The 17,635-nt window shown below is 44.0% G+C and overlaps 1 protein-coding gene across 1 annotated transcript in view; it reads right to left on the bottom strand.

Annotated features, from left to right (window-relative positions):
- Positions 1-3,966: 3,966 nt before the first annotated feature.
- Positions 3,967-17,635, bottom strand: part of grm6a (glutamate receptor, metabotropic 6a) — a 79,975-nt gene continuing 66,306 nt past the window's right edge. Inside the window, exons 11-12 of the mRNA XM_066644167.1 lie at positions 16,966-17,211; positions 3,967-6,008 (exon numbers count right to left, since the gene is read on the bottom strand). Coding sequence (XP_066500264.1) covers positions 16,969-17,211 — 243 coding nt within the window. The 3' untranslated portion in view covers positions 3,967-6,008; positions 16,966-16,968. The remainder of the gene's footprint in view (positions 6,009-16,965; positions 17,212-17,635) is intronic.

Genomic DNA, 17,635 nt, shown 5'->3' with positions numbered 1-17,635 from the left:
CCTCTAATCATCTCATCACGGCCCTGCATGCGTTTACGGAGACAGTTCCACACAAAATGAAATTAAAGGACCTACTGTAAAGATAAAGATGGAAGATAAAGCCAAAGGATGATTCTTTTCAAAAGCAACCAGACTATAGCCATAACAGTTGCTGCAGTAAATGACACAAATAGATCAATATTAGAAACACAAACCAAGAAAAACTTTAATTACTGGATGTGTAACTGTGTGGGGTGCTCTGGGGCAGACAAGTCCTCCAGCAGCGCTTTCTTTCGCTCCTGGTGTAAAGTTTTCTTGGTTTAAAAGTCATAAGTAATGGAGCTCTGAAACTTGTATTTTTTAAACTCTGTTTTAAGTGGCAGAGCGCTAAGTGCTGTCAACCAGACATGAAGCACTCTTATATAACCCTCCGTACACAATGACTTTGATATTAAACAGGTTTGTTCATACCACACATCATCTCTGACCTTGTTACCTCTAAAAAACACTGACAATGTGAGCCGACATGCAACGAAACTACTCTTTCCTTTAACAGCTTATATAAAGGAAGAAAACAGAACAAACAGAATTCAGAGATGTGTGTGAAGAAAGCCCCAGAGTAAAGAGCCTCAGGAAAGATTCCTCAGAGTCTGCGCTTTACCAAACATCTGACTGTAAAGATGTGTGCAGTGAAATCCCATCCTGTTCGCTTTGATACTGATGAAGCAGACTGTTAAATAAGGTGCAGTGAAACACAAACAGACACAAATATACAACACAAAATGACAACGGGAGACAAAAGAGAGCAGATGTTAATATCTTCAGCTTGTTTCTCAGCTCCAGTGATAAGTAACAGAGTTGGAGGTTAACCCCAAACACAAAGTACAAGTTTACAGTCAGAAGACTGCAGGTCTGTACTTTTTCGGTTCATTTAATTTCAGTTGAATCATCACATAATTGTTGTATTTTCTCTGCGTTGCCAATATTTTTTAGTAACTCCTCACTTTTGGATGAAAAGGTTAATAAAACATCCCAGAAAAAAACTGTCCACTCCACATTCTCTGCAGTGTTTAAGCAGAAACACCAGCTGAAAAAGACCTGAGATTCAGAACCTGGGCCAAAGATCTTTCACAATAGATTTACCAACATCCAAGTGCCAGGGGATTAGGACTGTAAAAGCATCCTTGGGTGTCTATAAAGGCACTATATAAGTGTATAGATAGATAGATAGACAGACAGAGACAGATAGATAGATGGATGGATGGATGGACGGACGGACAGACAGACAACTAGATAGATAGATATATAGATAGATGGATAGACAGACAGACAGATAGAGATACAGACAGACAGATAGATAGATAGATAGACAGACAGACAGATAGATAGATAGATAGATAGACAAACAGATAAATAGATAGATAGATAGATAGATAGATAGACAGAAAGATGGATGGACGGACGGACGGACGGATAGACTGACGGACAGATAGATAGATAGATAGACAGACAACTAGATAGATATATAGATGGATAGACACAGACAGACAGATAGATAGATAGAGATACAGATAGATAGATAGATAGAGATACAGACACATAGATACAGACAGACAGATAGATAGAGATACAGACAGACAGATACAGATAGATAGACAGACAGACAGACAGACAGACAACTAGATAGATAGATATATAGATGGATAGACACAGACAGACAGATAGATAGATAGAGATACAGACAGACAGACAGATAGAGATACAGACAACTAGATATATAGATGGATAGAGACAGACAGATAGATAGATAGATAGATAGAGAGAGATACAGACAGACAGACAGATAGACATAGATAGATAGATAGATAGATAGACAGACAACTAGATAGATAGAGATACAGACAGACAGACAGACATAGATAGATAGATAGACAGACAGACAGATAGATCCTCTTAATATTAATAAAAATGTGTTAATGAGTAGTTTATGGCTATTATCTATCATTAGTCTATGAAATAGCGATGGACTGGGCGAGTGTGATACTGCCCACAGGTGGGTGTGTGTGTGTGTGCGCGTGGCTGGATGATTGTGTGGTGCCCGGTGATGAACTGGCACCTTGTCCGCGTCATGTTTCTGATTCGAGGTAAGCTCTGGACCCACCGCAACCCTCAGCCAACTCTAAGTGTTAGCTGCCCTTAGGAATCGTCAGGACCCCCACAGGACCACCACGGAGCAGGTATGATGTGGGTGGTGGGTCATTCTCAGTCCCATAGTGACACTGACGTGGTGTGTTAGTGTGTGATGTGCTGGTACGAGTCGATCAGTGCTGCTGGACTGAGAATAGTCCAGCCCTAAAACAACCTGTAGCAGTTCCAGTGTCAGTGGCAGTGTAATTATTCTCACGGACACATACCCACTAACGACTTTATTATGTACCCCTTATTAACATAAATCTATTTACAGATCTCTGTCAGTGCCACTTACCTCTGTTCGTGAATGGTCTGGACCCCTTCAGGACGGGCACTGAGCTGGTGGTATTGGGAATGGCAGCTCATCCCCAGCACATTGGTGACAGTGGGGTAAAGATAATGGAGTTTAGAAACAACAAAGAGGATTGTCAGTGTAAACAGGGCTTTTTCCTCAGCTGCAGGCTGTAAAGCACATTAGTAAGCAAGATTTATGCGGGTCAGTGCCAACCGTCGCCTATTCACTCGCATTCGTTATTAACAGCATTAGCGTGGTTTGGGGTGAAGCATCCCTTTAAGCTGTTGGCCGTTGATATAAAAGATGGAGAGGGTTTGCCTCGTTCGGCTTTCTTCTTATTCCTCATTATTCTGCCACTGCCTGAGTCATCCATCTGCTAGCTAAGTTTCTCCACCTAAAGCTGTGTGTGTGTTTGTGTCATCTATGTTTAATAGTGTGTGTATGCCAAGCTGCTTTAATTCGGGCTCGATCTGTGGAAGCAGTGAGCTGACAGCAGGCCTCACTCTCTCTGAAGTGTCAACACACACAGAGAGACGGGGAGGACGTGGACTCGTTTTGACGGTGGGTCCACTCTGCACCTTTGTCCACAAAAACTGCAGCAGGCTCCAGGGAGTTATGTAAAGCGAACAGAATAGTTCCCTTTAATTTCCATTAATATTTATAGCAAACCAATAGGAGTGGTGCGCTTTACGCTTCGGCATGAGGTATAATGCAACATTCAAAATGCATGAGAGAGGCTGAGTTTCCGGCCTGCTTCAGCTTCGGCTTCAGCTTCGGCTTCTGCTCTGCTGCGAGCGAGCTGTGATGGCTGAGTGGTCCATCTGTATTTAAAATGACTGCAGAGCTCAGAATGAAGGCTTTGTGCCTGCCTCAAAATGTAGCACGAAATTGGCTATTAACTTGGAATACGTTGAAATAAGGGAGAAAAAAAAAATTACACGAGTGTTTACGTTATTGAAACACTTCATTCTATTATCTGGTGCCGGCAATACACCGGCCGTTCTAGTCAAGCCATCAACATCTTGTACTTCACATTGCAGGCCTTTAGCTTTCGGCTGAAGAATGAAGCAAATAAAAGCCCCTTATTCTTAATAATAACCCGTTGTGTTGCCCAAAACACAAAACACCTCATAGCCGTACCTCCACTGTGGCGTGAAGCCCTTAAAGCAGGAGTAGGTCATTCTGATAGCGATCGATACCTTGAAAACACGGATAATAAAAAGGTAATAAAATACAAAACACTCTCTTGCAGTTGCTAGAAAGAAAGGAGATAGAAAAACAGAAGTAGTACATGACGTTGGACTCCTATCTCCAACACTCTCTCTCTATCTGTGTCTCTCTTTGGGGCTCCTCCAGCTGTAGTCCGGCAGTTGTGTGTTTTTGTGTAGTGGCTTTCTACAAAATGATCTACTCCCCCCCACTCCTCAGCAAACAATGACAGAATAAACGCGCCACAATCATGTTGTATGGCATTTATTTCATGATTCTTCTGTATTCAGCTAACAAAGTACAAATGTATTCAATGGTTTTCCATTACTCAGCTAACAAAATACAAACGTTGTCTTCTTATTTTGGATTAAAGTCACCTACTTGTTTTTTCTTTTACAGCAAAGTAGGCCGCTGTGATTCCGGATGTAATGCCACGCCACTGAGATATCACTGCTGCGGTATGCGGTGGCGAGGGGCACTGAGAAATGCTCAGACTGGCGATGTCTGCAGCACGGTACTTACTGGATAGGTTTATAGATGTGGAGTGGGGCATATTGCCCTACAGAAATGTGGCCTAGAAAATGTTTCCTTGTTTCAGAACATAGAAAACACAAATGCCAGAATTAAGACCCCATGCAAACACTTTTCTTTAAACATACGCAAATCAAAGACTGGTTTCATTACACAGAATAAGTACATAGTACCATACCGACCCACTTCATTAGCTCCACTTTTCCCATATTTACAGAGAAACACCTACTGTACAGCCTTATATTTTTATCACGCCAGCATTTAGGCCAGTTCTATAAGACTGCGCTATAAACAGTACATTCATTGACCTAAAAAGGACGTAAGTTATAATAATAATATGAATAATAATAGCACTATTAGAGCACAATGCAAAAGTCAAAAGACCACCTTTCACTTATTAAAGCTCCAGTCGAGTTCTTCATTTTTTTATTCAGCGTTTAATGTGTTCACCCCTTTCCTTTATCACATATTTTCTTCTTTTCCCTTGCTTTGTTTTCCCTCACCTTTAAAACTCAGTCTTAGAAGTTGGATGCATTTCCTGCTCCTCACAGCCCAAATACTCCCGAACCAGGTAGAGGGCTGAGCTCTGGGGCGGCCAGTCCACCGTTCTGAGATTACCTCCCGAAATGACTCACGTTAACTAGACGTTACATAATCGACGGAAGGTCTCTGACTTTTGCACCGCACTGAAAATCTAAAACGGACCCCAAAGCGTTTAAAAATGAACGTAATTAAAAACGTAATGACGGCGTGACTCTTGTTTAAAACAGTAAGTGTTTTACAAAGAGCACCAAAACGTATCTTTGGCCAAAAAAATGTCTAGCGATAAATATGAATCTATCCAGAATGAAAAAATAGATAACTGAACTTAAATATTCAAAATGTATAGCTACATCCTTTAAATAAATAGACCTATATAATATACATGTGTGTATGTGTACAGATATATGCACTAAATGAAGATATGGCGTGACTGGAGTTAGTAAGAGGTCAGTGTATAATCTGTAATGAACATAGAGGCTGAGATGAATCCCTACATTCTGATGGAGTCTGGGAACGCTAACACAATGCTAACTGTTGCTTTTTCTTTTCTAAGAGTTGATGAGTGATGATTTGACTTCACTGCCTGTTAACACCTTTAACCAGTAGATGAGGGGAGGTCACGCATCGCTGCGTGTGTTCTAGAGAAGTCCATGGGCGCATGAAAACACCAACACACACAAACATCCCATGCTGCACTGCTAGACCAAGAGTACCACTGACTGAACAAATGTTGGGCCTCCAAGGACAGTTTATTCAGACCAAACAAGTCCCTCTTCTAAACCGCTAGCTTCTGAGCTTTGGTAAGTATTTCAAGGACTCACTCCATTTAGGAAAAACCACGTTTTTAGTCAGTGCTGCTGTTTTTAAAAATACCGGGTTTCGTCAGTGCTTCTAAATAGAAAACAAACAATTTTACGTTTGTGCTCTTTTTCAGAAAACATCCGTTTTCTGTCAGTGCTCAGGTTTGGAAAACGTCTTGTTTACAAAATGTGTTTTTGTCTCATTAGAAAACCTCTGTTTTCTGTCAGCGCTTCCGTTTAGAAAACATCTGTTTCCTGCCTTGTTTTCCATTAATACTCTCCTTTACAAATGTCTTGTTTTCGGTCGGTATCCCTGTTTACAAAATGTCCGTTTTCCGTCAGTGCTTGCTGCTTTTGCAGTCTGTACCATGGCATCTTTACACTCAGTTGCAGCTCTGGTGAAGTTTCCCTTTAATGCAGTCCTTCGGTCCACCACCGCTGAGCGAGTCTCTGGGGACCACCTGTTACACACAAAAACAACAGCAGGAAATGAATGCCCCCTTTTAAGAACAATTCATTACGTAGTGGTGGGAGTCTTCGCTAATGAGAGGGTCTTAGCAATAATTAATTTGTGGAGGAAACTACGTAAAAAGAGCTGCGAGCTGTAACCAAGAAGAGAAGGTTTTAGAAATGCAGGATTCCTGATTGACAGCATGGTTTGTGTCCTTATTACATTTGTCTTACAATGACAGATTACTCATAGCACCCTGTCTTATTTTCAATATCCTGTCTCAGAATGAAACTGATATCAAGCTGGTGTTTAATAAGATATAATAACGAGTGCAGAGTAAAAAATCACCTATTAAATGTCAGAAGTTATTATTCCCTCATATTTTTTTACTTTATTTTGGTGGAACGATGACCTATGAGATTATCTTCAGTCGTCTCATGTGTTCACAGCTGCACGGGTTGCAAAGATCAAGCCGTTCACAGGCTCTTCTTCACTGACGTCTCCCTGAGGAAGCAGTTGTAAAGCCAAACTGTACTACGCAGATGTAATGAGGTGGAAGTAAAGTCTATATGTGGCCACAGGAAGTGTTTAAGTGACATGGCGTATTCATTCAGAAAGTTGCTGTTCTTCTGTTGTCCACTGGTTGTTAATATTCTCTGTACTTTGAGGGACGGGTCCCTTGCGCCGTGATATCGGACAGGACCAGAGCGGCATGAAGCAGTTATAGAAGGTGAATGAATAAATGCGTGTTTTTTTTTTTCCCTTAACCTTCTAGGCCTATGACTTTGTCTTTTATGATTCCATTTTCATGCCCTAATGTCTTCATGCGCTGTGGGGATATATCCATATCAGACATCGCTATTTGAGGGAATTTTTATGCAAGCTTAGTTCTATTTTTTTTTTTTTTTTTTTTTTTTTTTTTTTTTCCAAGACTCAAGTAATAGTGAGGTAATGAGATGTGCTGCTGCTGGAAGAGAGAGTGAGTGTGTTCTGGAGAGATAGAGGGCAAGTGGAAAATCAAATATAAGCGCTTAGCAGAGATTTAGAAGGACAGGATAGAGAGTTAGAGACTCAGAGAGAGACTCAGAGAGAGAGTGAGAGAGGGAGTGAGAGAGAGAGAGAGAGAGAGAGAGAGAGAGAGAGAGAGGTTATACCTGGATATACGGACCAGAGGGCAGAGTTGCCTAAACCCCACAACACATTAAAATACAGGATTAACCACTGTACAGCTGCTCTGTTATTCACTTTTCAGCATCAGGAAAATACATATATCAGAAAATTACACAACAACTTCAGTCTTTTAAGTTGGTTGCAGCTTCTGTTCGGTTCTGATCCAAGTAATCCCAATATTACATTTTGGTTCATCAGTCCACAGAGGCATATTGACTTAAGACTGTTGTAATATTATTTTTAAGGTTGGAAGGTTTGTAATTTTTCTGAATAAAATAGGAAGCTATTTTATGACATTGCTGTAAATGTCAATATTTGGCCGTGTTACAGTAAGGTCTGGCTCCTTTAATACAAAGCCTCAGTGTGTTGTTGACCCCAGAGAAGTGCCACCGAGCCACCACCTTTGAGCACCACTAATTAGCCCTAAAGATAGATCTAAACTAAATCTGCACAGAGTCCAGAGAGTTCAGCCCGCCCACGGAGCTCAGGAGACCAGGTCATGGCCAGTGTGATCTGATTTGAACAAAGAACATGTTAGGGCTAGAGTTTTTGGGGTTGGGGATTAAGACTTTTTCTGAGGGTGGAGTTTTGGGGTTGGGGATTAAGACTTCTTCTGAGGGTGGAGTTTTTGGGGTTGGGGATTAAGACTTCTTCTGAGGCTGGAGTTTTGGGGATTAAGACTTCTTCTGTGGCTGGAGTTTTGGGGATTAAGACTTCTTCTGAGGTTGGAGTTTTGGGGTTGGGGATTAAGACTTTTTCTGAGGCTGGAATTTTGGGGTTGGGGATTAAGACTTCTTCTGAGGCTGGAGTTTTTGGGGTTGGGATTAAGACTTCTTCAGAGGGTGGAATTTTTGGGGTTGGGATTAAGACTTCTTCTGAGGCTGGAGTTTTTGGGGTTGGGGATTAAGACTTCTTCTGAGGCTGGAGTTTTTGGGGTTGGGGATTAAGACTTCTTCTGAGGGTGGAGTTTTTGGAGTTGGGGATTAAGACTTCTTCTGAGGCTGGAGTTTTTGGGGTTGGGGATTAAGACTTCTTCTGAGGCTGGAGTTTTTGGGGTTGGGATTAAGACTTCTTCTGAGGGTGGAGTTTTTGGGGTTGGGGATTAAGACTTCTTCTGAGGCTGGAGTTTTTGGGGTTGGGGATTAAGACTTCTTCTGAGGGTGGAGTTTTTGGAGTTGGGGATTAAGACTTCTTCTGAGGCTGGAGTTTTTGGGGTTGGGGATTAAGACTTCTTCTGAGGCTGGAGTTTTTGGGGTTGGGGATTAAGACTTCTTATGAGGGTGGAGTTTTTGGGGTTGGGGATTAAGACTTATTCTGAGGGTGGAGTTTTTGGGGTTGGGGATTAAGACTTCTTATGAGGGTGGAGTTTTTGGGGTTGGGGATTAAGACTTCTTCTGAGGGTGGAGTTTTTGGGGTTGGGGATTAAGACTTCTTATGAGGCTGGAGTTTTTTGGGTTGGGGATTAAGACTTCTTCTGAGGGTGGAGTTTTTGGGGTTGGGGATTAAGACTTCTTCTGAGGGTGGAGTTTTTGGGGTTGGGGATTAAGACTTCTTCTGAGGCTGGAGTTTTGGGGTTGGGGATTAAGACTTCTTCTGAGGGTGGAGTTTTTGGGGTTGGGGATTAAGACTTCTTCTGAGGGTGGAGTTTTTGGGGTTGGGGATTAAGACTTCTTCTGAGGGTGGAGTTTTTGGGGTTGGGGATTAAGACTTCTTATGAGGCTGGAGTTTTGGGGTTGGGGATTAAGACTTCTTCTGAGGGTGGAGTTTTTGGGGTTGGGGATTAAGACTTCTTCTGAGGGTGGAGTTTTTGGGGTTGGGGATTAAGACTTCTTCTGAGGGTGGAGTTTTTGGGGTTGGGGATTAAGACTTCTTATGAGGCTGGAGTTTTGGGGATTAAGACTTCTTCTGTGGCTGGAGTTTTGGGGATTAAGACTTCTTCTGAGGTTGGAGTTTTGGGGTTGGGGATTAAGACTTCTTCTGAGGGTGGAGTTTTTGGGGTTGGGGATTAAGACTTCTTCTGAGGCTGGAGTTTTTGGGGTTGGGGATTAAGACTTCTTCTGAGGGTGGAGTTTTTGGGGTTGGGGATTAAGACTTCTTCTGAGGGTGGAGTTTTTGGGGTTGAGGATTAAGACTTCTTCTGAGGCTGGAGTTTTTGGGGTTGGGGATTAAGACTTCTTCTGAGGGTGGAGTTTTTGGGGTTGGGGATTAAGACTTCTTCTGAGGGTGGAGTTTTTGGGGTTGGGGATTAAGACTTCTTATGAGGCTGGAGTTTTGGGGTTGGGGATTAAGACTTCTTCTGAGGGTGGAGTTTTTGGGGTTGGGGATTAAGACTTCTTCTGAGGGTGGAGTTTTTGGGGTTGGGGATTAAGACTTCTTATGAGGCTGGAGTTTTGGGGATTAAGACGTCTTCTGTGGCTGGAGTTTTGGGGATTAAGACTTCTTCTGAGGTTGGAGTTTTGGGGTTGGGGATTAAGACTTCTTCTGAGGGTGGAGTTTTTGGGGTTGGGGATTAAGACTTCTTCTGAGGCTGGAGTTTTTGGGGTTGGGGATTAAGACTTCTTCTGAGGGTGGAGTTTTTGGGGTTGGGGATTAAGACTTCTTCTGAGGGTGGAGTTTTTGGGGTTGGGGATTAAGACTTCTTATGAGGCTGGAGTTTTGGGGTTGGGGATTAAGACTTCTTCTGAGGGTGGAGTTTTTGGGGTTGGGGATTAAGACTTCTTCTGAGGGTGGAGTTTTTGGGGTTGGGGATTAAGACTTCTTATGAGGCTGGAGTTTTGGGGATTAAGACTTCTTCTGTGGCTGGAGTTTTGGGGATTAAGACTTCTTCTGAGGTTGGAGTTTTGGGGTTGGGGATTAAGACTTCTTCTGAGGCTGGAATTTTGGGGTTGGGGATTAAGATTTCTTCTGAGGTTGGAGTTTTGGGGTTGGGGATTAAGACTTCTTCTGAGGGTGGAGTTTTTGGGGTTGGGGATTAAGACTTCTTCTGAGGGTGGAGTTTTGGGGTTGGGGATTAAGACTTCTTCTGAGGGTGGAGTTTTTGGGGTTGGGGATTAAGACTTCTTCTGAGGGTGGAGTTTTTGGGGTTGGGGATTAAGACTTCTTATGAGGGTGGAGTTTTTGGGGTTGGGGATTAAGACTTCTTCTGAGGGTGGAGTTTTTGGGGTTGGGGATTAAGACTTCTTCTGAGGGTGGAGTTTTTGGGGTTGGGGATTAAGACTTCTTATGAGGCTGGAGTTTTGGGGTTGGGGATTAAGACTTCTTCTGAGGGTGGAGTTTTTTGGGTTGGGGATTAAGACTTCTTCTGAGGGTGGAGTTTTTGGGGTTGGGGATTAAGACTTCTTCTGAGGGTGGAGTTTTTGGGGTTGGGGATTAAGACTTCTTCTGAGGCTGGAGTTTTGGGGTTGGGGATTAAGACTTCTTCTGAGGGTGGAGTTTTTGGGGTTGGGGATTAAGACTTCTTCTGAGGGTGGAGTTTTTGGGGTTGGGGATTAAGACTTCTTCTGAGGTTGGAGTTTTGGGGTTGGGGATTAAGACTTCTTCTGAGGCTGGAATTTTGGGGTTGGGGATTAAGATTTCTTCTGAGGTTGGAGTTTTGGGGTTGGGGATTAAGACTTCTTCTGAGGGTGGAGTTTTTGGGGTTGGGGATTAAGACTTCTTCTGAGGGTGGAGTTTTGGGGTTGGGGATTAAGACTTCTTCTGAGGGTGGAGTTTTTGGGGTTGGGGATTAAGACTTCTTCTGAGGGTGGAGTTTTTGGGGTTGGGGATTAAGACTTCTTATGAGGGTGGAGTTTTTGGGGTTGGGGATTAAGACTTCTTCTGAGGGTGGAGTTTTTGGGGTTGGGGATTAAGACTTCTTCTGAGGGTGGAGTTTTTGGGGTTGGGGATTAAGACTTCTTATGAGGCTGGAGTTTTGGGGTTGGGGATTAAGACTTCTTCTGAGGGTGGAGTTTTTTGGGTTGGGGATTAAGACTTCTTCTGAGGGTGGAGTTTTTGGGGTTGGGGATTAAGACTTCTTCTGAGGGTGGAGTTTTTGGGGTTGGGGATTAAGACTTCTTCTGAGGCTGGAGTTTTGGGGTTGGGGATTAAGACTTCTTCTGAGGGTGGAGTTTTTGGGGTTGGGGATTAAGACTTCTTCTGAGGGTGGAGTTTTTGGGGTTGGGGATTAAGACTTCTTCTGAGGGTGGAGTTTTTGGGGTTGGGGATTAAGACTTCTTATGAGGCTGGAGTTTTGGGGTTGGGGATTAAGACTTCTTCTGAGGGTGGAGTTTTTGGGGTTGGGGATTAAGACTTCTTCTGAGGGTGGAGTTTTTGGGGTTGGGGATTAAGACTTCTTATGAGGCTGGAGTTTTGGGGATTAAGACTTCTTCTGTGGCTGGAGTTTTGGGGATTAAGACTTCTTCTGAGGTTGGAGTTTTGGGGTTGGGGATTAAGACTTCTTCTGAGGGTGGAGTTTTTGGGGTTGGGGATTAAGACTTCTTCTGAGGCTGGAGTTTTTGGGGTTGGGGATTAAGACTTCTTCTGAGGGTGGAGTTTTTGGGGTTGGGGATTAAGACTTCTTCTGAGGGTGGAGTTTTTGGGGTTGAGGATTAAGACTTCTTCTGAGGCTGGAGTTTTTGGGGTTGGGGATTAAGACTTCTTCTGAGGGTGGAGTTTTTGGGGTTGGGGATTAAGACTTCTTCTGAGGGTGGAGTTTTTGGGGTTGGGGATTAAGACTTCTTATGAGGGTGGAGTTTTTGGGGTTGGGGATTAAGACTTCTTCTGAGGGTGGAGTTTTTGGGGTTGGGGATTAAGACTTCTTCTGAGGGTGGAGTTTTGGGGTTGGGGATTAAGACTTCTTCTGAGGGTGGAGTTTTTGGGGTTGGGGATTAAGACTTCTTCTGAGGGTGGAGTTTTTGGGGTTGGGGATTAAGACTTCTTATGAGGCTGGAGTTTTGGGGATTAAGACTTCTTCTGTGGCTGGAGTTTTGGGGATTAAGACTTCTTCTGAGGTTGGAGTTTTGGGGTTGGGGATTAAGACTTCTTCTGAGGCTGGAATTTTGGGGTTGGGGATTAAGATTTCTTCTGAGGTTGGAGTTTTGGGGTTGGGGATTAAGACTTCTTCTGAGGGTGGAGTTTTTGGGGTTGGGGATTAAGACTTCTTCTGAGGGTGGAGTTTTGGGGTTGGGGATTAAGACTTCTTCTGAGGGTGGAGTTTTTGGGGTTGGGGATTAAGACTTCTTCTGAGGGTGGAGTTTTTGGGGTTGGGGATTAAGACTTCTTCTGAGGGTGGAGTTTTTGGGGTTGGGGATTAAGACTTCTTCTGAGGCTGGAGTTTTTGGGGTTGGGGATTAAGACTTCTTCTGAGGCTGGAGTTTTGGGGATTAAGACTTCTTATGAGGCTGGAGTTTTGGGGTTGGGGATTAAGACTTCTTCTGAGGGTGGAGTTTTTGGGGTTGGGGATTAAGACTTCTTCTGAGGCTGGAGTTTTGGGGTTTGGGATTAAGACTTCTTCTGAGGCTGGAATTTTGGGGTTGGGGATTAAGATTTCTTCTGAGGTTGGAGTTTTGGGGTTGGGGATTAAGACTTCTTCTGAGGCTGGAATTTTGGGGTTGGGGATTAAGATTTCTTCTGAGGTTGGAGTTTTGGGGTTGGGGATTAAGACTTCTGAGGTTGACGTTTTTGGGGTTGGGGATTAAGACTTCTTCTGAGGGTGGAGTTTTTGGGGTTGGGGATTAAGACTTCTTCTGAGGCTGGAGTTTTTGGGGTTGGGGATTAAGACTTCTTCTGAGGGTGGAGTTTTTGGGGTTGGGGATTAAGACTTCTTCTGAGGGTGGAGTTTTTGGGGTTGGGGATTAAGACTTCTTATGAGGCTGGAGTTTTGGGGTTGGGGATTAAGACTTCTTCTGAGGGTGGAGTTTTTGGGGTTGGGGATTAAGACTTCTTCTGAGGGTGGAGTTTTTGGGGTTGGGGATTAAGACTTCTTATGAGGCTGGAGTTTTGGGGATTAAGACTTCTTCTGTGGCTGGAGTTTTGGAGATTAAGACTTCTTCTGAGGTTGGAGTTTTGGGGTTGGGGATTAAGACTTCTTCTGAGGCTGGAATTTTGGGGTTGGGGATTAAGATTTCTTCTGAGGTTGGAGTTTTGGGGTTGGGGATTAAGACTTCTTCTGAGGGTGGAGTTTTTGGGGTTGGGGATTAAGACTTCTTCTGAGGGTGGAGTTTTGGGGTTGGGGATTAAGACTTCTTCTGAGGGTGGAGTTTTTGGGGTTGGGGATTAAGACTTCTTCTGAGGGTGGAGTTTTTGGGGTTGGGGATTAAGACTTCTTATGAGGGTGGAGTTTTTGGGGTTGGGGATTAAGACTTCTTCTGAGGGTGGAGTTTTTGGGGTTGGGGATTAAGACTTCTTATGAGGCTGGAGTTTTGGGGTTGGGGATTAAGACTTCTTCTGAGGGTGGAGTTTTTGGGGTTGGGGATTAAGACTTCTTCTGAGGCTGGAGTTTTGGGGATTAAGACTTCTTATGAGGCTGGAGTTTTGGGGTTGGGGATTAAGACTTCTTCTGAGGGTGGAGTTTTTGGGGTTGGGGATTAAGACTTCTTCTGAGGCTGGAGTTTTGGGGTTTGGGATTAAGACTTCTTCTGAGGCTGGAATTTTGGGGTTGGGGATTAAGATTTCTTCTGAGGTTGGAGTTTTGGGGTTGGGGATTAAGACTTCTTCTGAGGCTGGAATTTTGGGGTTGGGGATTAAGATTTCTTCTGAGGTTGGAGTTTTGGGGTTGGGGATTAAGACTTCTGAGGTTGACGTTTTTGGGGTTGGGGATTAAGACTTCTTCTGAGGGTGGAGTTTTTGGGGTTGGGGATTAAGACTTCTTCTGAGGCTGGAGTTTTTGGGGTTGGGGATTAAGACTTCTTCTGAGGGTGGAGTTTTTGGGGTTGGGGATTAAGACTTCTTCTGAGGGTGGAGTTTTTGGGGTTGGGGATTAAGACTTCTTATGAGGCTGGAGTTTTGGGGTTGGGGATTAAGACTTCTTCTGAGGGTGGAGTTTTTGGGGTTGGGGATTAAGACTTCTTCTGAGGGTGGAGTTTTTGGGGTTGGGGATTAAGACTTCTTATGAGGCTGGAGTTTTGGGGATTAAGACTTCTTCTGTGGCTGGAGTTTTGGAGATTAAGACTTCTTCTGAGGTTGGAGTTTTGGGGTTGGGGATTAAGACTTCTTCTGAGGCTGGAATTTTGGGGTTGGGGATTAAGATTTCTTCTGAGGTTGGAGTTTTGGGGTTGGGGATTAAGACTTCTTCTGAGGGTGGAGTTTTTGGGGTTGGGGATTAAGACTTCTTCTGAGGGTGGAGTTTTGGGGTTGGGGATTAAGACTTCTTCTGAGGGTGGAGTTTTTGGGGTTGGGGATTAAGACTTCTTCTGAGGGTGGAGTTTTTGGGGTTGGGGATTAAGACTTCTTATGAGGGTGGAGTTTTTGGGGTTGGGGATTAAGACTTCTTCTGAGGGTGGAGTTTTTGGGGTTGGGGATTAAGACTTCTTCTGAGGGTGGAGTTTTTGGGGTTGGGGATTAAGACTTCTTATGAGGCTGGAGTTTTGGGGTTGGGGATTAAGACTTCTTCTGAGGGTGGAGTTTTTGGGGTTGGGGATTAAGACTTCTTCTGAGGCTGGAGTTTTGGGGATTAAGACTTCTTATGAGGCTGGAGTTTTGGGGTTGGGGATTAAGACTTCTTCTGAGGGTGGAGTTTTTGGGGTTGGGGATTAAGACTTCTTCTGAGGCTGGAGTTTTGGGGTTTGGGATTAAGACTTCTTCTGAGGCTGGAATTTTGGGGTTGGGGATTAAGATTTCTTCTGAGGTTGGAGTTTTGGGGTTGGGGATTAAGACTTCTTCTGAGGCTGGAATTTTGGGGTTGGGGATTAAGATTTCTTCTGAGGTTGGAGTTTTGGGGTTGGGGATTAAGACTTCTGAGGTTGACGTTTTTGGGGTTGGGGATTAAGACTTCTTCTGAGGTTGGAGTTTTGGGGTTGTGGATTAAGACTTCTTCTGAGGGTGGAATTTTGGGGTTGGGGATTAAGACTTCTTCTGAGGGTGGAGTTTTTGGAGTTGGGGATTAAGACTTCTTCTGAGGCTGGAGTTTTTGGGGTTGGGGATTAAGACTTCTTCTGTGGCTGGAGTTTTGGGGATTAAGACTTCTTCTGAGGTTGGAGTTTTGGGGTTGGGGATTAAGACTTCTTCTGAGGCTGGAGTTTTTGGTGTTGGGGATTAAGACTTCTTCTGAGGCTGGAGTTTTTGGGGTTGGGGATTAAGACTTCTTCTGAGGGTGGAGTTTTTGGGGTTGGGGATTAAGACTTCTTCTGAGGGTGGAGTTTTTGGGGTTGGGGATTAAGACTTCTTCTGAGGGTGGAGTTTTTGGGGTTGGGGATTAAGACTTCTTCTGAGGGTGGAGTTTTTGGGGTTGGGGATTAAGACTTCTTATGAGGCTGGAGTTTTTGGGGTTGGGGATTAAGACTTCTTCTGAGGGTGGAGTTTTTGGGGTTGGGGATTAAGACTTCTTCTGAGGGTGGAGTTTTTGGGGTTGGGGATTAAGACTTCTTCTGAGGCTGGAGTTTTGGGGTTGGGGATTAAGACTTCTTATGAGGCTGGAGTTTTTGGGGTTGGGGATTAAGACTTCTTCTGAGGGTGGAGTTTTTGGGGTTGGGGATTAAGACTTCTTCTGAGGCTGGAGTTTTTGGGGTTGGGGATTAAGACTTCTTCTGAGGCTGGAGTTTTTGGGGTTGGGGATTAAGACTTCTTCTGAGGGTGGAGTTTTTGGGGTTGGGGATTAAGACTTCTTCTGAGGCTGGAGTTTTTGGGGTTGGGGATTAAGACTTCTTCTGAGGGTGGAGTTTTTGGGGTTGGCGATTAAGACTTCTTCTGAGGGTGGAGTTTTTGGGGTTGGGGATTAAGACTTCTTATGAGGCTGGAGTTTTGGGGATTAAGACTTCTTCTATGGCTGGAGTTTTGGGGATTAAGACTTCTTCTGAGGTTGGAGTTTTGGGGTTGGGGATTAAGACTTCTTCTGAGGCTGGAGTTTTTGGGGTTGGGGATTAAGACTTCTTCTGAGGCTGGAGTTTTTGGGGTTGGGGATTAAGACTTCTTCTGAGGGTGGAGTTTTTGGGGTTGGGGATTAAGACTTCTTCTGAGGGTGGAGTTTTTGGGGTTGGGGATTAAGACTTCTTCTGAGGGTGGAGTTTTTGGGGTTGGGGATTAAGACTTCTTCTGAGGGTGGAGTTTTTGGGGTTGGGGATTAAGACTTCTTATGAGGCTGGAGTTTTTGGGGTTGGGGATTAAGACTTCTTCTGAGGGTGGAGTTTTTGGGGTTGGGGATTAAGACTTCTTCTGAGGGTGGAGTTTTTGGGGTTGGGGATTAAGACTTCTTCTGAGGGTGGAGTTTTTGTGGTTGGGGATTAAGACTTCTTCTGAGGCTGGAGTTTTTGGGGTTGGGGATTAAGACTTCTTCTGAGGCTGGAGTTTTTGGGGTTGGGGATTAAGACTTCTTCTGAGGCTGGAGTTTTTGGGGTTGGGGATTAAGACTTCTTCTGAGGGTGGAGTTTTTGGGGTTGGGGATTAAGACTTCTTCTGAGGGTGGAGTTTTTGGGGTTGGGGATTAAGACTTCTTCTGAGGCTGGAGTTTTTGGGGTTGGGGATTAAGACTTCTTCTGAGGCTGGAGTTTTGGGGTTGGAGTTGAGGTTGTAGTTCAGGGCCTGATGTTTTTTTGGGGATTGGAATTTTTGGGCTGGATTTGGGATCTAAGTTTAGACTAAAGCTAGGATTGGAGTTTAGTGGTCACCTGCTACTGTGTCCGGTCTGGCTCCATCTTGGTCTCTCCGTTCTGCTTGTCGCTGTTGGACTTCTGTGAGAGGCGGGTGGACATGGTGGCGGCCTGCACCACAGCCTTGAAGCTGCGCTTCCTCTTCTGCACATTCTGCTCTGGGTGGAAGATGATGACATACACTTTGGGGATGTAGAGCATGCCCAGAGACACTGAGGCGCTCAGGCTCATCGACACGGTCAGTGTGGTCGTCTGGATGAACATCTGAAAACAACACAAAGACACATGAGCTTCAACTAACGTCACGTTCTCAGAGTTTGTTTCATTACTTAAACACTGGGTTAATTAATCAGTTAATAATATTAGACTTAAAGTTTAGCAATTAATTAGTGAAATTAATTTGGGTAGATTCGAGAGCCTGGAAAAAGTCTTTCCGCTTCCCAAATGTAGTGTATCAAAATGTTGTTTCTATACATTTAGAGAAGCAAGATAGCATTGCTAAGCTAAAAAAAGAGGTCAACAGCTGTACCGATATTTTTGGTAAATACATCAGCAATATATTTTTCTTAAATTATTTAACCCACCTCTAGCCACTTGGTTTCTATTCATTCGTACATTCAAATACATCTCAGACAGTTGGCACTAATTCAGTTTCTCATTCAGCTCCTCAAATAATCATCAAGGCATT

Source organism: Hoplias malabaricus, chromosome 14 (assembly GCF_029633855.1).
Source record: "Hoplias malabaricus isolate fHopMal1 chromosome 14, fHopMal1.hap1, whole genome shotgun sequence".
NCBI classification, from domain to species: Eukaryota; Metazoa; Chordata; class Actinopteri; order Characiformes; family Erythrinidae; genus Hoplias; species Hoplias malabaricus.
This window is presented reverse-complemented; position numbering and strand designations above follow the sequence as displayed.